This window comes from Mustela putorius, unplaced genomic scaffold (assembly GCF_011764305.1).
Source record: "Mustela putorius furo isolate JIRA1106 unplaced genomic scaffold, ASM1176430v1.1 tig00000127_pilon_pilon_pilon, whole genome shotgun sequence".
Lineage (NCBI taxonomy): Eukaryota > Metazoa > Chordata > Mammalia > Carnivora > Mustelidae > Mustela > Mustela putorius.
Window position 1 is genome coordinate 8,556,064 of NW_025421288.1, and position 25,283 is coordinate 8,581,346.

The 25,283-nt window shown below is 56.1% G+C and overlaps 1 protein-coding gene and 1 long non-coding RNA gene across 6 annotated transcripts; one reads left to right on the plus strand and one right to left on the minus strand.

Annotated features, from left to right (window-relative positions):
* Window positions 1-7,975: 7,975 nt before the first annotated feature.
* CHRM1 (cholinergic receptor muscarinic 1) lies at window positions 7,976-21,151 on the minus strand. 5 transcript variants are annotated; one of them, XM_045063853.1, is made up of 4 exons: window positions 20,535-21,151; window positions 19,989-20,081; window positions 11,067-11,280; window positions 7,976-10,622 (listed from the first exon to the last, which is right to left on the minus strand). In XM_045063853.1, exon 4 carries the CDS (start codon window positions 10,541-10,543, stop codon window positions 9,161-9,163), a length of 1,383 nt encoding a protein of 460 aa, XP_044919788.1. In that variant the 5' UTR covers window positions 10,544-10,622; window positions 11,067-11,280; window positions 19,989-20,081; window positions 20,535-21,151; the 3' UTR covers window positions 7,976-9,160. The 5 variants fall into 5 exon arrangements, 4 of the variants coding, with proteins under 4 accessions (XP_044919788.1, XP_004770308.1, XP_004770307.1 ...); XM_004770251.3 differs by lacking the exon at window positions 11,067-11,280 and adding an exon at window positions 17,896-17,959; XR_001176141.2 differs by lacking the exons at window positions 7,976-10,622; window positions 11,067-11,280 and adding exons at window positions 14,992-15,115; window positions 17,896-17,959 and having other exon boundaries at window positions 20,535-21,147.
* On the plus strand, window positions 8,087-12,804 carry LOC106003566. The gene is made up of 4 exons (XR_001176142.2): window positions 8,087-8,228; window positions 8,334-10,288; window positions 11,093-11,176; window positions 12,014-12,804. It is a non-coding gene; the product is annotated as an uncharacterized LOC106003566 (long non-coding RNA).
* Window positions 21,152-25,283: the final 4,132 nt, after the last annotated feature.

Here is a 25,283-nt window from a genome sequence, read left to right on the forward strand (position 1 = left end):
CCAGCATTAGCGCAGTGACCTGGGCTACAGATTTGAACCTGGGAGTCAGGGGTACAACTGGCACGGAGAGCCGCAGAATGGCAGGAGGAGACCAGAAGGGTAAGGGTAGAGAGGCCAGAGAAGAGGAGCAAGGGGCCAGAGCAGGTGAGAAGCCAGCAACAGACACCGAGAGCGAGGGGCAGCGAGGTGGATGGGAGGGGGTGCCCTGAAGACCAGGCACTGGGGAAACATTGGGTCCCACGCTGCTGGGGGGCCCAGTGGGAACACAGTGTCTAGGCTGTTACGTTTATCAGCATGGAGGCCTTTGGTGACCTTGACGAGAGCAGTTTTGGTGGAGGCTGCGGCAAAAGCCAACTGGAAGGGGCTCCGGAGGGTCCAAGGAGAGAATTCGGAGTCCGTGCCTGTAGACAGGGAGCTATTAAGGAAGAGACGGAAATGAGGGGGTAGCAGCAAGAAGGGACCAGACGTCTTTGGTTTCTTAAAGATGGGAGCAGCGACCCTGCATTTGCTTAGGTGAAAAGGGAAAATGCCAGAGGGAGGACCCTGGAGGGGTGGATGCCTTGCGGGTGGGAAAGGGGGCAGGATCTAGGGTGAGGTTGTGGGGGGAGGAGGGCCTGCGATATCGCACTGTCACACGCGAGGCACGCAGACGAGGACGGAGTGGCGGGGTAGACGTGGTGGGAGTTTGTGGAATTCTACCCCCCAGATTGCTTTTTATTTTCTCGGTGAAATAGGAAACAAGGTCCTTGGCTGAGCGTGAGGACTGGGGCCTCCCCAGGGTGGGAGGTTTGAGGAGTGGGGACACGTATGAATAAACATCCAGGATGGTCCCATTCACAGCGTCTGGAGGGAGACTGACAGCAAGCACCTCATCTCCCGGTTAGATGTGCGGAATCTCGGGGACACCCCAGACCTTGGCAGTCAGCACCTGAATTTGCACGTTGGATCCCAGGTGACCCAGGCGAGCTCCAGGTGGACAAGCCCTGATGTAGGAGAGTGGGAAGGCCATGTAGATGGGCCGCCTGGCAGTGTAGACAATCCTTTTCGGACCTGCCTTTGTTCCTCTTGGTGCTAATGGAATGTCAGCACTTGGCCTTAAAAATTCCAGGTCCCAGGGCACCTGGGTGGCTCAGTGGGTTTAGCATCTGCTTTTGGCTCAGGTCATGATCCTAGGGTCTTGGGATCGAGTCCCGCATCAGGTTCCTTGCTCAGCAGGGACCCTGCTTCTCCCTCTGCCTACTGCTCCCCCTGCTTGTGCTCTCTCTCTCTCTGACAAATAAATAAATAAAATCTTTTTTTAAAAAAAGATTTTATTTATTTATCTGACAGAGAGAGAGATCACAAGTAGGCAGAGAGGCAGGCAGAGAGAGAGGGGGAAGCAGGCTCCTGCTGAGCAGAGAGCCCGATGCGGGACTCAATCCCAGGACCCTGAGATCAGGATCCGAGCTGAAGGCAGAGGCTTAACCCACTGAGCCACCTAGGCACCCCTAAATAAATAAAAATCTTAAAAAAAAAAATCCAGGTCCGTCTAACTGGTGGAGATGAAAATAACCCTGGCTCAGCCTAAAGAGAAAAAAATGTTCCCTTTTTTTTTCTGAAGCCACGGAAATGAAAGCAGCTTCTTTCCTGCAGCTGAAAACCATTCTTGCAAATGTTACTGCTTACAAGAGAATCTTGTCAGACAATCACATGTAAGAGGCGGTTGCTTTGTCCTGTGAAAGTAACCTTTAACTTTTACAAAGCTTGTGATTCTGATCGCTTGTCTTCCTTAATAATGGGTTGCCCTGGCAATAATATTTAAATTCACTTCTCTGTTTTCTCGAAGGTATAAATACCTGTGAGTTTCTTTGTTAAGGCAGAAGGGGAGCATGGGGCACCTCCCTCGGGTCCCACATGCCCCACACACCCCACACGCAGGAGATAATGGAATCCCGGTGATTGTGACTGTGAGGTCTCTACAACAGACTTCGAGGGTCTGGTCTCGTTCAAATGAACACCCAGGGGACAAGGGCACACCTTGTGGGGGTGGAGGGCAGGGGGCGCGAGAGGTCCCCGTGTTAAGGATACCTTTGGGAAGAAGGCCAGGAAGCTGACCGAGGACGAGTACAAGGAGACGTGGGTGGCACCATGGGGCCCACTGGCTGATGGTGTCGGTCTACGAATGTGGCAGGACCTTTTCTCCAGCCATCCTTGGCTGTCCACACATGGGATCAGGGAAGCTGGATGGTGGGGTTCATCTGGGTAGTCTCTTTGCAGTGGAAACCCGGGGCCCGGGGGCCGTGGACAGCTGTGGCATGGATGAGAGATTGCCCGGTGCCGGCTTCTCAGGGGAGGAAGCTCGACGGCAGGGGAGGGGAGAAGCAGTGCCTCCCTCCAGGCAGCAGCTGAGCACTCTGGGATAGTAGGGAGGTCTCTCGGGCTGAGGAGATCATGACATTGGCTCTGCCCCGTCTAAACCCATTAGCTCAGTTTCCTCATGTAGGAGATGATCTGAACTCTTTACTCACAAAACTTACGACACCAAATTTTGTGTGTGTGTGTGTGTGTGTGTGTGTGTATTTTCTCACACCAGCCAACTTCTCCTACAATTCAGTTCAATTCTTCTACAGTTCAATGCAATTCTGGCACTATCTACCAGGGTCCCTCTCAGATCCCACAGTTCTAAGGGCTCAGTCCCCCAGACTGCCATTCTTTGAGATGCCCGTCGTAAGTGCCAGGTTGTCCCCGGAAATTCTGACCAACGGGCTAACAATTCAAAGGGCTCCATGGGTTTCAGAATTCTCTAGGACGATGCACCCAACTCAGGAAAGTGCTTTCCTTACCATTAACAGTTTCTTATAAAAGTTACAACTCAGGAACGGATACATAGAAGAGATGTAAGGGGCAAGGTTCCGGGGAGAGAAGGTGCACAGGGAACGTCCATGCCCTCTGGGCATACATACCACCCTCCCAGCACCTTGATGTGTAAGCAGTTCTGGAAGCTCCCTGTTCTCTGTCATTTAGGAGTTTTTATGGAGATGCCATCATGTAGGCATGACGGATCAAGTCCTCGGCCAGTAGTGATCGGAAGGAAATCTCCGGCTCTTCTCCCTTCCCCGAGGTCATGGGTGGGACTGAAAGTTGCAAGCCTCTTTTTAGGGGTTGGGTCCTCTGGCAACCAGCCCTCCTATCCCCCTCGAGCTCTGTAGGGTCCCTCCACACCAACGGTTTCATCTTGTCATAAACTCTGATCCTGGTTCCTGACACAGAGCTCCCAAATCCCTTGGAATTTCCTGGGTGATAGGAGTGCCTTTTTTTCTAATGTGATGGCTCTCGTTAGGCTCCTGGATAGCTTTGAGAGGGGCCTTAGGAGCTTGGAACTTTGAGCAACCATTTCAGCTTCCAGGGAGAAGAGAGGGACTAGAGGTTGAGTTAATAATCCACCACACTTACCTCCATAAAATCCCGGCAGTATGGGGTTCGAGGGGTCCCCAGTCAGTGAACACATTCTTGTGCTGGGAAGGGGGTGCACCCCACTTCCATGGGAACAGAAGGTCCTGACTCGGGACCCTCTGGACTTCACTGTTCCTCTGTCCATTCTTTATCGTCTCCATCATATAACCCGTAAATGTGTTTATCCAAGTTCCCTGAGCAAAGTATTGAACCGGAGGAGGGGGTTGTGGGAATTCCCAACTTGTAGCCAAATCAGACAGAAGTCTGGGTCCCCTCACGACCCACTACTTGAGATTGGTGGAATGAGGGGGAAGTCTCGTGGCCCTGAGCCCTTAGCCCGTGCGATCTGATGTTAACTACAGGTAGATAGTGTCAGAATCAGTTGTTGGACACCTGGCTGATGTTGGAGAATTAGCTGATGTGGAAACAAACAAACAAACAAACAACTGCTATTTGGTGTCAGAAATTTTGTGAGTAGAGTGTAAAGAAAACAGAATTTTTAGTGGGGCAAGAAAATTCCAGACAGAGGAACTAGAAGGAGTGAAAAGCATGAATGAGTGGGCTTGGGGCCTGTGTGAGGACCAGGGGAATTTCCGGGGCTGTCTAGGGTTCATGGGATGAGGGGGTCACAGAAGAGCCTGGATGGAAGGCTGTTGGAGGCTGATGGCCTTGCATTTTTATCTCAAGCTATTGGCCAGTTGTTAGCAAAAGATTGGCAGCATCGGATCTATGTTTTGGCAAAATCCCCTTGGCTGAAGCGTGGAGAATGAACGGGAATGGGATCAATTAAGTCAGGGGTTGGCAAACTACGGCTGGTTGGCCTGGTTTTGTACCCATTGTAAGTTAAGAATGAGTTTTGCATTTTTAAATGGCTGGGAAAAAAAAAATCAAAGGAAGAATAAGGTTTTGTGACACATGAATATTATATGCAATTCAAAGCTCAGTGTAATTTAAATAAAGTTTTGTTGGAACACGGCCATGTTCATTCACTTAGGTATTGTTTATGGCTGCTTTTTCCTACAATGGCACAACCGAACAGTTGTGACAGCGACTATAATATGTAAGTAACTGCATAATATCCTTAATTTTGCCTCTTGGTCCACAGAACCTAAAATATTTACTATCTGGCCCTTTATAGAAAAGGTTTGTTAACCCCCGAATTAACGGGTATTTTAAGCAGTTCAGGCACTGTTGCACTAGGGTGGTGATGGGCAGACAGGGAGCGCTGGACGAATTTAGGAACTGTTCAGGAGGTGGACTGACCAACTGGTACAGGGAATTGAGAAGGAGAAGGAGTCCAAGATGATGCACAGATTTCTGAATTGAGTGCTGCGTGGATGGTGGTGCTAGCCAGGCCAGGAACACCGGGAGGGGGAGTAGAACTGGGGGGCGTACCGGGACCTGTAGGACCTACGGGGAGAGTGACGGTAGTTTTCAGGCTTATTTTGTGTGATAGTCTGATTCCTGGAGTTAGGCAGTTTGTGTGTGTTAAAGATGCAAAGAACAAAGGCATCACCTCAAAGTCTTTGGAGCTTGCGGCTGGTGTGGGACACCTGCTATTCCAAAGGCTTTGGTGCTGTAAAGGTAGGCGGTACCCTGTCTAAATGTCCAGCTGGATCAGTGTCTGTTCTGTGCAATCAGAGCCCGGCTCCAAGAAATGAAACTGATGATTCCAAAAGCCTGGGGGGAGGCCCTGGGAGAACATGGGGGGGCTGGGCTGTCCTTCCATCCCAAGCACCCCCCACCCCCCTGCCCCCATCTGTCTCTTACTTGTCTGGTGAAGCCGGCGTACAGGAGGACAGGCTTGCCCCAGCAGGTTTAGCCTGGTAGCCAAGTGAACTGGTCCTTCCCGGGCCTCGGGTTCCTGCCAAGATGTGGGGCAGTTGCTGAGGTGGCCAATGATCTACTCTATCTTTTGCCTTGGGGTCCTGCTCTCTGGGAAGAAACCCCTGGCAGGTTTTAAGCGCCGAGTCTCGGCAGGGCAATTCCCTAGGTTGCCAGCAGATGGCGCTCAAGTGATACTGTGAGAACCGCGGGGTGGCGGGGAGGGGGCAGTCCGGACGACAAAGTCCTACCCGGTGCCCCTTCTCTAGGCCCGCTCCAACTTGGTAGGGGCATTCACAAAGCCACCTCATTCTTTCCTCACTTCCTGTTCACGTTGGAAACAGCCCTTGTTCCCAGGGCCAAGGAAGACACCTTCAGGGCAGGGTGGTGGGGGTGGGGGTTGCGGGGGTGGTTTGGGATGTTTGGGGTGGACTGACGCCATATCCAGCCACCTTCTCCTGTCAGCCTCAAGCCATTTCCTCCATCTTCTGGCAGCTGGCTTTGAAGGACTCTTGCTACAGAGGCTTGCAGGGCCCAGGCCCCATGTTTGGGATGCTGCCTTCGTGGACTGCAAGTCCTCCCCGACCCTCCTTTCGGCAAGACCCACTTCTCCCCCCCCACAACACCCCCTCCCAGGCGGGGGTGGGGGATGGGCCTCTGGACTCGGTAAAGGCACGGCTGGAGGTGTAGGGAAATGTGTGGGTCCCGAACAGCCTCGAACTCTGGTAACACTGGTCATTGCTCGCGGAGCCTGGGAAGGGCTTTCTTCCTAATCTCTCCAGCCCTCTTCCCTCTTCTGCCAGGAGCTCCTTCCCCTTGAGGAGACTGAAAATAAGAGACTTGCCTAGGGTTGCCTGGTGGGGGCCATGGGCAAGGTAGGACTCGCGCTTGCGACAAGGGACAAGTGTGAACCGCTAGCCCCATTCCTGATGGGAACACCAGGACCTCCCTCTCCTGGCTTCCGGATTCCAGAGCTCCTCTCCTCCTAAGGCTGCTGCTCGGCTTCCTCACTCTCTCTGCCGCCAAGACTGCTTTTCCAGTGCCTTTGCCACAGGGCCGGGCATTGAACCCTAAAGGGGGCTCAGGGCTACAAGGGAGCAGTGGTGAAGAATGGGTGCTCCCAGCGTCTAGAGGTGACATAGTGTGGGAAGCTTTCCTTTTTCTGGGGTGCTGACTGCTGTGTGTGTGTGGGGGTGACCTTCTATGCCCTCTCTGTAAAAAGTTCAGCCCACCCAGGACCTCATTCCTTTAACCAGCATTTCTCAAACTTTAGCCTGCATCAGCACACCCAGAGGGTTTGTTGAAGCACAGGTTGGGCTCGCTCGACCCCTAGAGTTTCTGGATCAGTAACCCTGGGGTGACTCCACTTAGAGATCTAACAAGTTCCTGAGTGATACTAATGCTACTGGTCAGGACGGTGGTGTCTTCAAAGATTAACTCGGGAGGTCTGGGTGGTCCAAACCCGGCACATTCTGGAGAAAGGTTTGGTCCTCGTCCAGGGTCGTGGGAGATCACCCCAGGCCCTTGGAATATCCCACCTGATAAGAGTGTCTTTGTTTACCTGAGGGCCCTGGGTCTCGTGGTATCAGATTAGCCTCGGAGGGGCTGGACACTGAGTAACTAAGGCCAGCCAAGTGGGTCAGCCAGGCTTACATGAGCAATTTCCAGTAGAAACATTGGACACCAAGGCTCAGGTAAGCTTTGTGGTTGGTAATCTTTCATGCATGTTGTCACACATGGAAGGCTTAAATGACTTCTTAAATGACCCCATGACTCCTGCTGGGAGAGGACAACTGGAAGCTTGCACCTGGTCTCTTTTAGACTCTGCCCTATGTGTTATTAGCGTTTGCTGATTTTTTTTTTTTCCCCTAAAGAGGGGGAGTCAGAGTATACAGAGAGAGCAGGGGAAGGACAGACGTGCCCAGTGTGGAGCCCAGCGCAGGGCTCCGTCCCACAACCCAGAGATCATGACCAGAGCACAAATCAAGAGTTGGTATGCTTAACCGACTGAGCCACCCGGGCGCCCCTCCTTTGCTGATTTTAATTTATATTCTTTTACTGTAATAGATTTTAACCATGAGTGTAACAGCTCTGCTGAGTTAGGTGTGTTTTTCTAGCAAATCATTGAACCTAAGTGTGCTCCTGAGGACCCCGAGAACCACTACTCTGTGCTGTGGGGCTGACCTCTCGAAGATTCCTTTGCTTTAAGCTTTAGGGCCCCCTCACCCATGAGATGCCTAGAACCTGGCCTGAGGGTCCCCTTTATGGAGTGCTTTGGTCTGGACCCCAAGTGTCCCCTCTCCCTAGTCCACGGGTCAGGAGGCTGTGAATTGCCTGGAAGGCTGGGTGTTGCTTTGTAGGCTAACCCTGAATGGTCCTCCTGGGTCAGTGGGCCCTGGTCTCCCCATCTGTAAATGGAGCCTTGCAGCAGTTCTACTCTCTCTGGTTCTCGTAGGCCCCCAGAGCAGCCACATATGACAAAGCTGATAGAGCATATGCTGGGCTACGGGCAAGGGCAATGTATTTTACTTGGCCTCCCTACCGCCCATGAACGACCTACTCACCTGAGCCGGGGACCTTGGAGTGCTGGGGCCCACGGGTTTCAGGAGATCGAGACACTCAGTGCTGCCCCTGCTGGGACTGCCTGTTGCACAGTACTTGGGCCCTCTCTGTCCCATTCTGCCCTGGCCTAAGCCCAGGCCCAAGATTCAACATAGGGAAGAAGGCCCCAGAGTGCCCTCTGGGTATGTGGCTTTATTCACAGACTCAGCACTTGCTGAGAATAAAAGGAAAGAACATCGGGGGTGGGGCCAGGCTGGGTCCGGAGATTAGGGCGGCTGGGAGGCCATGCACGGGTTGGACTGGGAGCTCACAGGAGAGGACCCGTCGGCTGGGCCAGGCCTGTGTGGGGCAGGCTGGACGCAGGCAGCATGCGGGAGACCTGGCTAGGCCTGCGTGGAGCAGTCCATCAGGTGGCGGCTGTGAGCCAGGGAGGGAGGGAGGGACCGAGGGTTTCTCTGGGGCAGAGGGTATGGGTGTGGGGCTGGACAGCAGGCACCCCTGCCCCTCATTCCCAGGGAAACGACAGAGTGGGACAGTCAGAACACCTGGAGCCTGGTCCTGCTCCTGTCTCGGGACTTGGTGTGTGACGGCAGCCAAGCTGGTCTCTTCTGGTGACATTGTCCTGCTGATGCTTGGACGTTTGCTGTGGGGACACTCTGGGGACATCTGTAGGGAGTTCAGACAACCCTGGAGAGTGTGCCTAGGACCCAGCTTGGGCGCGGCAGGGGTGGGGTGGGATGGAGTGGGGGGTGGAGGTGAGGGGGGTGGGGGGGCTGTGCCCGGGGAGAGAGGGGATACCCAGTATCCAGCCAGGGGGTGCTGCCTTGGAGCCAAGCTTTCCTTTCAGTGGTTGGCATCAGCTCCCTGCTGTTGGCCCGGGGGTGGGGTGGGGCGGGGCCGGGTACCATCTCCCACCGCCATCCCCCCATGGGGCCAGCCCCTGGGCCAGGGATGACTGAAATGTGAACCTACTTACTCCTGGCCTGGCCTGCTGGCTCCCCACGGATTTCCTGCCTGAAGGCAAACAAGGGATCTAAAAGCTTGGATCCTCCCCTCCCCTGCCTTCTTCCTGGTGACAGCCCATTCCCACCCAGCAGGGAACAGAAAAACCAGTTCCCCCGGTTCAGGTTCGTTCCCTGCTTGGGAATAGCAACAGTTTGGAAAGCTGGCAGGGTCTGTCTGGGCTGTCCAGGAAGGTGACCTACGGCTCTCCCCCGCCCCCTGGAAGCCTGGTGAGGACAGAGCAGGGCCCTGGGTCTGAGGTCGCAGCCCCTGCCTGCTTCCTTCCTGCTGGGCTGTCCCAGGGCCTGGGGTGGCGGGCCTGGACGCCGGCTAGGGGCCCTCAGCACTGGCGGGAGGGGGTGCGGTGCACAGAGCCCGGGCGCTTGGGGATCTTGCGCCAGCGACGCTTGTCCCAGCGGCAGAGCAGCAGCAGGCGGAAGGTGTCCCGGAAGGCTTTGTTGCAGAGCGCGTAGCACATGGGGTTGATGGTGCTGTTGACGTAGCACAGCCAGTAGCCCAGCTCCCACAGGGTCTCGGGAACACAGTTCTTGCAGAAGGTGGACACCAGCACCATGATGTTGTACGGCGTCCAGGTGACGATGAAGGCCAGCAGAATGGCGCTCAGGGTCCGAGCCGCCTTCTTCTCCTTGACCAGCGAGAAGGTCTTCCGCTTGGCCAGCTGCTCCTTCCCCCGGGGCTTCTGGCTCTTGCCCGCCCGCTCGCGCCCCTTCCGGGTTGGCCTCTTGACCGTGTTGGGGGAGCTCCGGGGGGGCTGCTTGGCCGGGGCCTGGGCCTCGGGGTCCACCATGGGCATCTTGATCACCACCTCGGAGCCGGGCTCCTCCCCCTCGGAGGACGTGAGGGACTCCATGGAGCCTTCATCCTCTTCCTCCTCTTCCTTCCAGCTGTAGGCCTGCAGCAGCCTGGGCGCCCGGCAGCAGCGGCAGCAGCGGCCCGGAGGGGTCTCTGGGGAGCCCTCCGTCCCCCGCTGGGACCGCTCAGAGCTGCTGCTGCTGCCGCCCCCCTTCCCGGGCGTCTCGGAGCCCTGCAGGGCTGCCAGCTCCCGGGCCCGGTTCTCCGTCTCCCGGTAGATGCGCCAGTAGAGCGTGCACATGACCGTGACCGGGAGGTAGAAGGCGGCCATGGCTGTGCCGAAGGTGATGATGGGCTGCGAGAGGAACTGGATGTAGCACTGCCCGGCCAGGACCGTCCGCTCCCCTACCAGGTACTGCCAGAAGAGGATGGCCGGAGCCCACAGGATGAAGGAGACCAGCCAGGCCAGGCCGATCATCAGGGCCGCCCGGCGGGGTGTGCGCTTGGCTCGATAGCTCAGGGGCCGGGTCACGGAGAAGTAGCGGTCGAAGCTGATGAGCAGCAGGTTCATGACGGAGGCGTTGCTGGCCACGTAGTCCAGGGCCAGCCAGAGGTCGCAGGCCAGGGTGCCCAGAGCCCAGTGGCCCATGAGTAGGTACGTGGTATAGAGGTTCATGGAGAAGGTACCGATGATGAGGTCGGCACAGGCCAGGCTGAGCAGGAAGTAGTTGTTGACTGTCTTGAGCTCAGTGTTGACCTTGAAGGAGATGAGTACCAACAGGTTGCCTGTCACTGTGGCCAGGGACAGGAGGCCTGTGGTGATCCCAATGAAGGCCACTTGCCAGGGTCCTTTTCCTGGTGCCAGGACGGTGATGTTGGGGCTGACGGCGGGTGGGGCCGAGGTATTCATGGTGGTGGGCTGGGGTTGGGGGGGGGGCAGCCCCTTCCTCTAGTCGCGGTACAGGGCTTCCTCAGGGGGAGGTCATCACCTGGAACAAGAGGACACGAGCTTTGGTTGGGTTGCTGCTCATCTCTGATAGCTTGGGGTGGAAGGTGCTGGGGACACGGCCTCTGCTTTCTTGGACCCTTAGCCGAGACATCATCCCTTCTCACCTGCGGCCACTCGCAGTCATTCATAAGGCACCTTCCCAGCCGTGAATGGATGTGCCGGCAGCCCTGGGGGGTGGGGATTTGGAATCCAGAGATGGAATCCTCCTCCTGGCTTCACCGTTCAGACTCCCAGCCTCAATTTTCTCATTGGGAAATTGCTACTAATTCCTGTCTTGCTTCACTCCTGTGGCAGGAGTCGGGAGACTGGCTTTGTATACAACACTGCCAAATTTTCAAAGCACTTCACTCAATTTTATTAAAGCTCTCATTTACTAGGTAGTTACTACATGCCAGACACAGGACTAAGCACTTAACTGAATTACCTAATTTAACTGTCGTACATCTCTAGGAGGAAGGTCTCTTAGGCTCCCCATTTCCCCGAGGCAGCCGTGGCTCCAAGCGGCCACTAGAGCAGGCCACAGCGACAGAGGAGGTGAGTATGGTTAGAACCCACGTCTCTCTTTTACTTTGAGCATGCGGAGCTCCAGCAGGATTCTTCCATCAAATAAGGCGAGATGGGAAGGCCGGGGCAAGGCTCTAGAGAAGATAAGGGGGAGGTTATGTTGCCGTGACTGCATGTTTCCCTGGGTGTATGTGTGAGAGCACGCGCATGTGTGTCTGTGTGTGACACAGAGATAGAGAGAGAGAGAGAAAGAGAGGAGGGAGGCAGAGTTTGGAGCTGGATCAACCCCTCTCGGAGGGCAGCTGGGTAAGTTGCTCTGGGTCTAAATGCTTGTCTGGAGGTAGAAAGTCTGGAGGGACAGGCTCCTGGGTGGCTCAGTCGGTTAAGCATCTGTCTTTGGCACAGGTTATGATCCCAGGGTCCTGGGATCGAGTCCCGAGTTGGGTTCCCTGCTCAGTGGGGAACGTGCCTCTCCCTCTGCCTGCCACTCTGCCTGCTTATGCTCGCTCTTTCTCTGACAAAGAAACAAAATCTTAACAAAAAATGAAAAAGAGTCTGGAGTGAATGCAGGCCACGGTAGTGGGGCGCTGTTGGCAGGGAAACTGAGGGCCTCAGCTCCCAGCAGGGATCTGGCCCCTGATGAGGTGTGGGAGCCCCCTTCTGTCTCCCCACTCTCTCCCTGGGTCCAAGCTGAGTGAGGGGCAGCAAGGGGAAAAGGAAGATTCCCCCACATTTTTCTTGAAACTGGAGTCCAGCCCAGGCACTAAAGGACTAAAGGTGTGTAAAGGGAAAAGCCGGGTCTCTTAGCAACCTTAGCCGGAGAACCCCACCACTCAGCCACCATTTTGCTGTTTTTTGTTTTGGCAGGTCCCTTCCTGTCCCGGGCCTCAGGCATCCGTCTGTCCTTGGAAGACTGGGGTCTCTCCCCACATGCTGCTATGGTTTCAGGGGTTGTATCATTGGAAAAATTTCAAGGGAGAGACATCGGGCACCGGGCTCTGGTGTTCCTCAGGAACTGGTCTCTGACAGAGAGATGAGGGCGCTGTGTGCCTGTGAGGAGGTCAGGGCATGACAGGCGGCTGTGACAGCCTGTGACCGAGGGTGTGTGGCTGAGGTCATCTCCACCGGTCACGGGGTCGGGGCGTGAGAGGGACTCTCAGGATGGCAGTCGGGAGTGTGACAGAAGGAGCGAGAAGGACCGTCGCTGTCAGCGTGTGCTTGTGCGTCTTGGGCCGTTTGCACGTCAGGAGGACACAGCACGTCATGGTGGAAGGGCCTGGACAGCCTGAGTCACACTGGCTCCGCTGGGACCCAGGCTGTACCATTTATTTCCAGGGTATGGGATCGCTGCTGGCAGTGTCATTGCTGGGTGCCTCAGTTTCCTCAGCTGGAAAACAGGAATGACACTAGTCCCTGGCGAATAAATCAAGGAATTGTGAGGCCGAAATGGGTCTATAGATGAAGAGTGCCTGAGGCAGGCCTGGCACCACAGGCCTGAACTTGGTTCCCGTGATTCTTAGCATGTGTGCCGGTGAGGGCTTCCTCCTACAAGGGTTTGCTCCTTTTACTTTTCTTTTTCTTTCTTTTTTTTTTTTTTTAAGATTTATGTATTTGAGGGGCGCCTGGGTGGCTCAGTGGGTTAAAGCCTCTACCTTCGGCTCAGGTCATGATCCTGGGGTCCTGGGATTGAGTCCCATATCGGGGCTCAGTGGGGAGGCCTGAGTTCTCTCTGCCTGCCTCTCTGCCTACTTGTGATCTCTGTCTGTCAAATAAATAAATAAAATCTTAAAAAAAAGATTTATGCATTTGAGACAGAGAGGGAGAGAGGGAAGGGGGGGAGGGGCAGAGGGAGAGGAAGAAGCAGACTCCCCGATGAGCAGGGAGCCCAACATGGGGCTCCATCCCAGGACTCTGGGATTGTGACCTGAGCCGAAATCAAGAGTCGGCTGAGTGAGTTTCACTGATGGAGCCACCCAGGCACCCCAAGTGTCTGCTCCTTTGATTAAAAATTTCTTGGGGTGCCTGGCTGGCTCAGTCGGTGGAGCATGTGACTCTTGATCTTGGGGTCATGAGTTCAAGCCCCACGTTGGGTGTAGCGATTACTTAAATAAACTTAAAAGAAATTTTGAATACTATGACAATAGCAACTGCCAACGATAATGATCATTGTTACTATTCAGTGTTCCCTGAGTGGCAGTCGCTGCTGAAAGCACTTTTGTGCATTACTGCATTTAATCTTAACTGGGAAGCACGTGACCTAGGGGTCGCTCTTCTCTCCATTTCCCAGGTGAAAAACAGAGGTTGGGAAAAGCAAGATCAGGCAGGTAAGGTAGGAACCAAGATCTGAGCCCAAGCACTTCATTCCACTGAAACTGTATTTATAAAAACCGATGGCTGGCTTGGAGGCTATCATAGTTTGCCAATTGGAATTTTATCTGTCTTTTCTTTAAAAAAAAAAAAAAGATGTTATTTATTTATTTGACAGAGAGAGAGACAGCGAGAGAGGGGGCATAAGCAGGGGGAGTGGGAGAGGGAGAAGCAGACTCCCCACAGAGCAGGGAACCCGATGTAGGGCTGATCCCAGGACCCTGGGATCCCGACCTGAGCTGAAGGCAGATGCCTAATGACTGAGCCACTCAGGTGCCCTTGGAACTTTATCTCTTAAATTGTGGGGTTTTTTTTTTTGTTGTTGTTGTTGTTGTTTTTTAGTAATCTCTACACCCAGTGTGGGGCTTGAACTCATGACCCTGATATCAAGAGTTGTGTGCCCTTCTGATTGAGCCAGCCAGGCGCCCTGCCAATTTGAATTTCAAAAATATTATGCTGAAATATTATTTGTCTTGGGGTGCCTGGGTGGCTCAGTGGGTTAAAGCCTGTGCCTTTGGCTCAGGTCATGATCCCAGCGTCCTGGGATGGAGCCCCACATCGGGCTCTCTGCTCAGCAGGGAGCCTGCTTCCCTTCCTCTCTCTCTGCCTGCTTGTGATCTCTGCCTGTCAAATAAATAAATAAAATAAAATAAAAAAAAGAAATATTACTTGTCTTGCTTACTGAATTGTTTTTTTTTTTTCTGAATTGTTTTTATTAAAGATTTTATTTATTTATTTGACAGACAGAGATCACAAGTAGGCAGAGAGGCAGGCAGAGAGAGAGGAGGAAGCAGGCTCCCTGCTGAGCAGAGAGCCCGATGTGGGGCTCGATCTCAGGACCCTGGGATCATGACCTGAGCCGAAGGCAGAGGCTTTAACCCACTGAGCCACCCAGGCGCCCCTTGCTTACTGAATTTTGTTGCATTATCTTCCCGTAACCAAAGGCAGGTGCTGGGCTGGAGGCTGGCATGGGACTGTGCCCACGGAGGCTTTCCCTGGGGAGGTACTGGTGGATGTCAGCAGCTGTGACACTGTTGCCCTGCACAACTCCTGCCCCTCTCATCTGAACTCAGTGCTCTTTAGTGCCCATTGCACAGATGGAGCAACTGAGGCCCAGAGAAAAGGGGGAAGAAGGCATGGTGTATCTCCAAAGTCTCTTGGCTCTTATCGGGTGCCGGCTCCATTTCCCAACCCCTCAACCTCCGGTGCTTTGGGGCAGCTCTGGAGCCCCCCGTAGTTCCCTGGGTCAAGATGGGAAAAGACTAAGTCAGAGTCAGACAAGATGAACTTGCTGACCTCAGAGGCCGCACCCCAAGCAGCTGCTGGGGCGTCCTGTCTGCCGGGGCGTGGTGTGGCCATCAGCTCTGCGTCAAGGCCTCCCATCTGTCTGGTCCCACACCACCACCCGGCTAGGCTTGGGGTTGGGGGGTGAGGGAGACAGTTTTGCCTCAGGTGTAAAGTCAGAGGTGCCCCCAAACTCAGAGTTCAAGAAAGTGGATATTTTAATGCAATATTTAAAAAGTTGATGGGGTGCCTGGCTGGCTCGATGACTCTGGATCTCGGGGTCGTGGGTTCGAGCCCCATGTTGGGTATAGAGAGTACCTTAAAAAAAAAAAAAAAAAGGAAGCTGATGCACAACCATCCATCATGAATAAAATTTTAAAGAAAGGCAGGGTCCAATCTTGCACTTGCGCAAACCATCCGATCACCCATGACTCACCCTGATCTTGGCCCTGGTTTCAATGAAACTTTATTTATAAAAACAGACGGCTCGCCTATGGGCTGTCTAGTTGCTGATTTTTTTTTTTTGTAAGTTGATTTTTAAAAACGTAACATTACAATATTATTTATCTCGATTAGTGAGTTTTTGTGTGTCTTCCCTCAAAACTGTCTCTTCCTAGCGGTGTGATCCTCAGCAACCGTTTAACCTGTCCTTCCTCGGCCACCATCTGCCAGCTGCTGGGGTTCACAGCATCCAAAGCACGTCTCTGGACTTATTTCTGGCTCCTCAGTCCCACCCACAGCCCAGCCCCCTCTTGCTGTCCAGACCCCAGCACAGCCCCGCTCCAGTCCTAGATTCCTCATTTGTTTTTTTTTTAATTTCTTCTCTTTTTAAAAATGTGTTTTTATTTATTATTATTACATATATATATATTTAAAGATTATTTACTCATTTATTTGAGAGAGAGAACAAGCAGGGAGAGGAGCAGAGGAAGAAGGAGGTGCAGATTCCCTGCTGAGCAGGAAGCCCAATGTGGGGTTCCATCCCAGGACCCCCGAGATCGTGACCTGAGCCGAAAGCAGACACTTGACTGGCTGAGCCACCCAGGTGCCCCAGCTTTGATGAGTTTTAAAAGGGCTTTCGGAATGGAGGATCTATGGGAAGTGGTCCTTGGAGGCAGTCCCCCTCCTTAAGGGCTAGAAATCCCTCCCACTAACTCATTTTTCTTTTAAAAATATTTTAAAAATTTATTTGTTTATTTATCAGAGAGAGAGAGAGAGAGAGAGTGAGCACACACACAGGTAGGCAGAGAGGCAGGCAGAGGCAGCGAGAGAAGTAGGCTCCCTGCCGATCAAGGAGCCCGACGCGGGACTCGATCCCAGCCTGGGATCGTGACCTAAGCCGAAGGCAGTGGCTTAACCGACTGAGCCACCCAGGCGTTCCCCGCTCACTCATTTTAACAGCCACGCTGATAACCACCATCATGAATCACGTCCTGCATGCCAGACACTGGATGTATGCTATCATTTCCTGTACTCCATGGGGCACCCCAGCGGGGGTCTTATCTCTGTTTCACAGACGAAGACACTGAAGTTCGACTTGCTGATGGTCTCACAGTGGTGAGAAGTGGAGGACCTAGGATTCGGCCCCGGGGCTGCGGCTCCTAGGTCTGCGTTCTCCCCGCTTGGCAGACTCCTCTGTACCCCAACTAGGAGCTGGAGGGACTAAGGCCTCCCAGGAGAGCAGGGGCAAAGAGGAGGTAGTGGTTCTGGGGAACTGGACCCCGATTCTTCCACTGCCTGGATCTTCTGAGCTCTTGGGCTACTGCCCAAGGACAGAGTCATCAATAACTCTGCCTTTCCTCCCCAGTCAGAAGCAGAGGCCGCCCCCCAAACCTCTTTCAGACAGAGATTTGCTCAGGAGAACATTCCCAGGGGCCTGCTCTGGTCCCTGCGGTGTGACCTTGGGCAAGTCACTGTCTCAACCTGGTAATCCTTCTGTAGGCTGATGGTGTGTGAGGATGTGTGCATTGCTGAGCGGGAATAAGAAATGGTGGTGGGGTGCTGGTGGGGTGCCTGGGTGGCTCAGTCGTTGAGCAGCTGCCTTCGGCTCAGGTCATGGACCCAGGGTCCTGGGATCCAGCCCAGCATCGGGCTCTCTGCTCAGCGGAAAGCCTGCTCCTCCCTCTCCCACTCCCTCTGCTTGCGTTCCCTCTCTCGCTGTGTCTCTGTTAAAAAAATAAATAACATCTTAAAAAAAAATGGTGGGGGTGAGTCTCTCCTCTGTGGGTGTCACGTCTGGGGTACCAGAAGGAGGCGAGGAAGCAGGAGGCGCTTTTCTGCTCAGGACTGTGGCCTCCTGCTGAAGGCTGTTGGAGCTTTTAATAATATTATTAATATTATCATAACAACTGGCATTCACTGATTGTTTACCATATATCAGACCCAGCTCTAAGCTTTCTAGTTATGATTAAATTGACCTGCTACAACTCCTTGTGAAACAGGCTTTATTGTCCTCAATTTGCAAAAGGGGTGACACAGGTTTTGAGGCCTTAAGGACCTTAACTCTTTATTGCAACCAGGATGTAGACCTCTTGGACCCCTGCTTACTCTGATCTGCTCTTGTGGGAATGGCGGGCTCCCCAGCCTCCTCGCCCACCTTGGCTGACTTGGCCAACCCAGAGTTTGAGGTTTGAGTCAATGAAGAACCAGTCCTTCCTTTAGAATCTGGCCTGGGTTTGTGTATGTGTGTGTGCGTGTGCGCGCGCGCGTGTGTGAGTGTGTGTGTGTGTGTGACAGTGTCTGTTGTCGATCTGCGTGATGTGTGATGACAGCGCTATGGAAGGGGGAGGTCTAGCCGTAGCTCTCTGAGGAGCAGGGTAGGGGCTGCGTCTGCTCTCATTCGCTGCTTTATCCCAGTGCTTGGCACACGTAGTTTCTCCATAAATATTTTGTGGAACAAATAAGTGAGTTTGTACGTGGGGTCCTCCTGTTTCATCTCAGGCTCAGGAGCATGCCCCCTACTCCTTCTGGCTGTTGCTTACCCTCACCTGCTGGGTCCCTGTCTCCTGGGTGAGGCCCTGTCTGGCTTGAGAGCACAGGAGAGAAATGGCCAAGAGCATCCTCACCTGTTCAACGGACCAAGGAACCTCCTGACTCACCTGCTGCCGGGAAGCTGAGCACAGTGATAGGACAGGCGCGGGCGTGGGAGGGAACCTGTCAGTGCTGGGGAAGGAAGAAGTCAGCCTGGGCTTAAAGGGTTAAGGGATGAGGTCAGAGCCTCTAGAACAGCAGGCCAGACTACTGACCGCCAGAGCCTTGGATGGATCCCCAGGGGCTGGGGATCTGGCTGGCAAGAGGAAGGGGGAGGCCGGGAGCGATTGCTGGGGAGAAGGATTCCTGAACACTGGGGTTCCTGAATCTTACCCCTGGTCGAGTGGTGGAGAAGGGGAGAGGGAGAGTGAGGGGTTGCTGGGGAAGAGACTCAGGAGGGAGGAGCGAAGCCATCTTGTGATTCTGGGCCTGGAAGCTGGCGGAGCCCTGACTGGAGAGAATGAGCAGTACTGGGGAGAGGGAGATACAAGGTAGGGTCCGTGCGGCTGGGCTTCTGGGGTTTCACATGTGCAGGGAGGGGGGCATTCTTCCGGCCGGGTCTTCTGACGGGTCCCTTCTGCTGGGCCCTTCATCCAGAAGCCAGCCTGTCACAGGCGGCTTTCTCCCCCTGGGTTAACTTTTCTCTAAAAGTAGCTCTTGACCCATTAAAGGTGCACAAAACTCCTACCTCCAATGCCTGGCCTTGGCAAGGAGGGGGCAAACACATGCAATTTACCACATTTTCAGGCTCAACAGTCACCACTGAGAATGCCAACTAGCCCTGGGGAGAGCAGGAGCCATCAGTTAAAGGCTCGTAAGTGCGCTGCCGAGCCGGAAGAGGAGCGTCAGCCCTAGAACCACTGCCAAACACACTCACGGCTGATGGACTTTAACCAGTTCCCCGACTTGAGCCAAACCATGCCAGAGCCAGGCAGTCGGCAGGCTGGGCCCTAGACCTCACTCCGCCAGGTGGCATCATCAGAGCTCCGCCCCTCATCCACCTCTCCACTTGCCCCCTGTTCTTCCATCCTTGAATTCTCCTCCCCATTTCCTTTCTTCTCTCTCCCTCCCTCCCCCATCCTTCTAGGCATCACCATGGCATCACAGCAGAGCAGAAACCCAGCAAGATAGTCACCCACCTCTCCCCGCCCGCCCTCCCCTCCGGAGCCCAAGCTCCTGCCTCCCAAGGCTTGCTGTTCCCCTCACCCCGTCATCTTTCTCGGGGAGGTGGGGGCGCAGTGTTGCCCTGAGGGTGGGGGGGGGAATGGGGTCCCAGCCCAGGAGGAACCTTCGATGTCCCTTCTGGGACCATGAGCATGTCCCTTCTCCTTCCTCAGCCTCAGTCTCTTCATCTGTTAGATGAAGAGGTTCCTTTTTAGGGCTGACGTGACCTCTGCCTAATCCCTTCTTGACACTCCGGACGCCTCTTTGCCCTTGGGGATCTAGTTCTCAGACCTCCAGGCCCCAGCCCTGGAGACAAGAGTCACATCTTCCACAGCCCCGTTTCACCATCCCCTCCCCTCCCCGCGTTCTGTATCACAGCAGCGATCATGGCTTGCCCAGTGGCTAAGGTCAGGGGGCAGAGAACTAACTCTTATCTGACAGTTCAGTGAGCAGCTGATTACTCAGGGATAGGAGACTGTCCGGCTACAGGAGACAATCTGACTCCTTCCGGCCAGTTGGGAGAGGGGGGTGGGTGGCTGGTGGTGGTTGGGTCAGCCTGGGTGGAGCTGTAGGTCTGTTTTGTGGCAAGAGGTGAGCCTCTCTTGCTAGCACCGAGAACCCCTTAGCAGCACTTGTCTGAATGACCGAATGGGAGCTGACCACCCCCTTCCCAGCTGCCGGCCCTGGGAGCTGGCGAATCTGCAGAATCAGAGCTGGTGGCCTCCAGCCCCTCCCTCCGTACATCGTGGGGTCTGGGGGCTCCTGGGATGGGTCCCTGCATGGGTGCCCATTAGTACCGATGCATTAAGAGGCTACAGGACTGAGACCTACTCTGAGGTAGCCCAAGATACTGTGGACATAGGGAGTGCTCTCTGGGCCCTTGCACACGTCAGGGCCACGTACCCTGACTGGTGTGGCCTTCCATGTGCCCATTTGTTCCCGGAGAGCCCTGGGGCTCTTGGCCTGGTCCCCTGCTGGCTTCTGGCCTAACACCCACCTTGGCATCCAGCTTGTCCGTCTGGCCAGCAACCTGGTTCAGTCCATCTTGGGGGGGTTGAAGGTGGATGGGGGTGGTGGGAGTCAGGGTTCCCTGAGGGAAAAGAGGAGGAGGTTCTGGGACGGGCACCCCGATGCTGGGGGGGGGCAACCTCCCACAGGATGCTGGTGGCAAAGGCTGCCCTCTGGCCCCCTGCCCTTTCCACTCTGTCTCTGGGATTCTGGGTCCTCTGCCTGCTAGGGGGCGGCTTAGTCCCTCTGGGCTCCAGGTCCAGTTTCCTAAGGGGAGGGGTCTCCATCTTCTCTGCCAGCTGAACCCCAGAAAAACATCGGGTGTATCTGTTCAAAGCCACGACACCGGGTGTTTGGAACAGCCACTGTCCAGTGCTGCAGAGCCCCCTTGGTCTCTAGACCCCTCCTCGGCCCCCTCCTCTCTCCGGAGTTCATCCCCATTTCTTAGTCCTCTGTCTCTGCTTTGCTCCCAGGACCTGCTCTTCCCGCCCCCATCTCGGTGGAGCCCCTCCCGAACCCTTCCAAATGTACTCACCATGGGACTGGAGAAGGGTCTGTAGGGTCCTCAGCCCCACTGCCTCCCCGGGGGCCGGCGGCGTCTCCAGGGACCCAAACACCTGGCTCCCGGGGGGGAGCTGCGCCCTGTGCTGGCAGCCGGAGAGGCACAGCCAGTGATTGGCATGTCCCACCCCCTGGCACGCCAGCCTTGGGGGGGAGGGAGGAGAGGAAAGAGAGGGAGGGAGGAAAGGGAGAAAAGGAAGGGAGGGGGAGCTGGAGGGAAGCCTCAGGCAGCGTCTGGGGTTGGACTGGGTCCTGGAGCATGCCCCCCTCCTCCACTAGGGCACCTAAGTCGAGCCCGGAGAGAGAGGAGGTAGGACATGGGGGAAATGAGCCCAGGAAGGCTAAAAGTCCAGAACGGGAGAGAAGGCGGATACAGGGAGACAAACACCCACACCCACTGCACACAGACTCAGCGGCACACGCGCGCGCACACACACACACACACACACACACCCTCACAAAGGCACACTGTTTCCCCGGGGCTCCTTCCCCCACCCACCCTTAGAGCCCCCAACCGGTGCACACCATGTCCCGACACACACAGCCTAGCATTCACATGCTTGTTTCCCTCATACACGCCCTGTGCCCTGCACATGCCCACGCGCCCACCCACCCACCCAGCCCCACACCCTGCCCTTCCTCCCTGCTGCGAAGGAGCTAGCTAGATTCCTTCTGTTTGGAAATGACACATTGGGCCTCACGTGAGAGGCTCCAACTTGGAACAGACCCAGAGGGCTGGCGCACCCGCCCCAGGGGCTGGGCAGACGTGTCCGCGTGCTGGGCTGCATGCTCTTGTGCCCGTCCCTGCTGCAGAGCCCGGGTGTGAGGCTATACAGGGGTCTGGTTGGAAGGGAGGAGCGGGGGGGGGGCGTGTGCTCACTACACGTGCTGCTGAGTGTCCCCCCCACGCGAATGTCCCCGAATACCGTGCAACCTGTGTAAATGCAGGTGTCGCCCGTTGGTCTGGAACCAGGACGTGTGTGTACACGTGTATCTGTATTCGGTGTGTGTCTGAGTGTTGCCCAACTGTGGAACTTGCTAATTCTCCCTCCCTGCCTCCACCTCCCTGCCTGCTCCACCCCCACCTTCCACTTGGAAGACAGACAGACAGACAGGCAGACAGACAGCTCTCCTCCCAGCTTGTCAAATTCTGTCTCCCCTGACTCCCACTCAGGGCTCACAGGTGTGTTCCTGGGAAATGACAACCATGCCCTTATTCCCCACCCGCCTTAGTCCCACTGCTTGGTCAGTACCCCCCCCCCCCCCCCCCCGCCCCCCGCCGGCTTTTGAACTTCTGTGCTGAGTTTCCTCAGAGATAGAATTCTGGGGGCCTTTTGCATAGAGCCCAGGGTTCTGTGTGGCCCTCACTTGGCCCTAGAGACAGTCCGGGGGCAGGGGGGACTGACCTGGGGAGGGAAGCTGGGGAGCCCTCTGCTGGGCTGCTGTGTCCTCTGCCCCACTGGGCCATGCCCAAGCTCTGGGGTGGAAGATAGAAGGACAAGGATCATCTATTAGTCCCATTATGCAGATAAAAAAACTGAAGATCAGAGGCGTGGTTAATACGTGAATGGACTCAGGTCCCTTGGCTCTGAGGGGTTGAGACCTGCCCCCCACTTTTCCCCTGCCCATTTCCCCACCAAACACCCCCTCTCAATCAGGAGGCCTGTGGATAACCCAGGGCTTCCTCAGGCTGCAGCCCAGTTGCCAATGGAGCCAGGTGGAACAGGCACGGGAGTCCCCGGGGCTTGGCCAGCAGCCATGGGACGCCAGCGGTGGGCACACGTGGCAGGTACATGAGGGGGATCTCTGCGTCTCAAAGCCAGCTGCGGGTAGAGCAAGCATCCAGGCCACCTCCCTCCTGAAGCAGAGGAGACACGGCAGCTTGGAGACAAGTCCCAGCAAACCCTTCCCACCCCAGGGCCGACCAGCAGGTCAGGGGTGGGGTCAGAACGCCACAGGTCCCTGTCCGTGGGCGCGGACTCGGGCTGCCCCCTGCTGGGCGGTCCTCGGGTTGCGCCTGCGGCTGGCGCGCGCGGTGGGGCTGCGTGTACTTGTGCGCGTACACGTGGCTGAGTGTGGGGGTGTTAGGCCTCCGCGCTCAACATCCATTTCCGAGTCTGAATCAGGCTCTCTCCTTGCCCCCTCCCCCCAGTCTCCTTGGTCTCCCTTTTCTCTTCTCCCACCGCCTCTGCACACGTCCCTTTAGAAATAAAAACACTTATTTTGTAGGCGGGGGTGGGGTGGAAGGGGGAGGGTGTCCAGCTTTCCCTTGCCTCTTCTTGAGTGCCCCTCTCTGTCCCAGGCGGTTTCCTCCTTAAGTCCGTGAAGCTGCGGAGGCAGGGGGATGATGTCCCCCCAAACCCTCCTCCCCCCCTGCCTGTATGACTCTTCTCCGCCCAGACTTGGCTCGGTCCCCTTACCAGATGGGGAAACTGAGGCAGGAAGGGAGGGAGGGCCTGGAGAAGCTCTCCCACCCGGCTCTCTCACCGCCCCCGCACCCGCGCCGGATTTAGCCGCAGGGAGGCTGGGAACATTGTCTTTATTTTAAGCCTCCGAGTGAGGCACGAACGCTGCTGCTCGCGACAAAGGGCTTGGCTAAGCAGCGGCAGGCGGCGCACGTGGGGGTCCAGCCCCACCCCCGCTCGACGCCCCCCAGCAACCCGGGAGCGGCCCGGCCTGACCTCAGCCACTTCTCGCTTCTGTCTGGCCGGCTGGGTCGCCGCCTGGCGCAGGACACCCGGGTCTCGGCTCCTGCGGGTTGCTATTTTTGGTCCCTTGACTGAGGAGTCACTCCTCCCGGCCACCGAGGGAGCGCGGGGCTGTCGGCGGGCGGGGCCGGGCCCCTCCCTCAGCCTCCTTCCGGGGAGGAGGAGACAAGCGGCCCTGGGTGCGAATCCGACTCTGCCTTCTTCCCGGCTGAACCGCCCCGAGCAAGTTAGGGCCCGTGTCTAGGTCTGTTTCTTTATCCGGGTCACGGAAGTCAGGCGTTTGACCCTCAGTTGCGGGTTAAACGGGGCACTGTCGTTTCGCCACCGGTGAAGGCCATGATCGTCGTTATTTATAACCCGCATTGAGCACTTACTACGTGCCCGGCGCCGCTAAACGCTCTACATTCATTAACTGGTTTGCTTCTCCCCACAGCTCCCTGAGGGAGTTTCTATTATTATTCCCATTTTACAGATGAGTAGGTTTACAAGCGGTGCGTAACCCCGGGGCTCCGTGGCGGGTGCGGTCAGCGTGTCTCGGGCCACGCTGGGACTGGGGTCGCAATGGGGGTGCGCCGGCTGCAGCTCCAGGAATGGCAGAGACCTGCTGGGCGACCGCGTGGGTTGAAAGGCGGGGGCTCCTGGGGGAGGGCTGCGAGGGGTTGGGGACAGGAAGTGAGCGTGCTCGGGGAGTGTGCTGGTGCTCCGCGCCCGAAGCCCCTCCGTTTAAACCCTCCCCTCGGCTTGTACACCCCCAGAAGCTCAAAACCAGATACATTTGCCACTTGTCAGTGCCGCTTCCTCTGTCCTGGGAAGAGGCCGGAGTGGGCGATTCTTTTTGTTCCCACCGGACCACCGGACCTATGAAGTCGAACCGGTTGGGTCTCAGTGCCCTGAGGAATGGGCGTGGGTTGGAGGTCTCACCGGCCGTGGGAGGTGACCTCGGTTCTGAGCCGGGGGGGGGGGGGGGGGGGGGCGGGGTCAGGGAAGGCAGCTCTAGGCCTTCAGCCTCTTTACTCCCTGACAATTGGGGCCCGGGAGAAAGTGGCTACAACAACAAGCATCATCTTGGGACAGGAGATCGAGGTTTTCCGATCCCGTTCCGAAGTTAAGGCCTCTGTTCGAGAAACAATCTCCCTCTGCGCCCCGGACGCTTCACTTACCGGGCGGGGCAATTTGCAGGTACCTACAGGGCAGCGCCAGGGCCCCGGGCAGCCCAGCTCTACCCGCCCCGAAGCCTTGAGGTCGGCTTCCGGAGAATGGATGGGTTCCGGGAGACCCAGACTCTGGTTCCTTGCGCGGCCTGGACCTGGGCTGAGCGCCGCCTGGTCATTCTGGCGGCTGGAGCGACAGGGGTCGCGCCGGGATGTTGAATGTGGGAACAGAGGTGACGCATCTTGGACAAGTCTGTGAATCTCGGTTGCACGGGGCTCCGGGGGGGGGGGCAGCGTTCCTGTTGGGCGTCCTTAAGCGCTCTCTGTCCCGCCTATGAGGACAGGACCTCGGAGTCCAGGTCACTTGCTGCCGCCTAGGAGTTGGACGCACAGTGGACGAGCGGCCCAGACCGAGGGAGGGGGCACTTTCCCCAGCGCTATGGAGGCTGTGCTTCCCACTCAAATCTCTCCGGTCAAAAACGTTTTGGAAAATCTGATTAACGGTGTCGATTTTGCTCCGCCCGGTCAGCGGACACCAGGTTCCCAAGTTTGCAGCAACCGGTATATGCGCCCTAGCCTTGGACTTGACCCGATGTGAGACTGCTGGAGAAGTGGTGTAGAGCTTTGGGCGGGCGCGTCCGGCCGGATCCCCAGAGCTTCTCTCCAGCCCCCTCCCTTCCCATAGCTGAGTCCACGTGTCCGGCGAGTGAGCCGGGTGAGGCTGGACTGATGTCAGGGTCCCCTGTCCCTGGCTGGGCTAGATTGGCTTCCCTGCCTCCTAGCACCCCCTCCTCCCCGACCCCCGTGAGCTTGTACGCCTTGTCCTCGAGTCCCCACCAGGACAGAGACCGAAGCTCGAAGCCC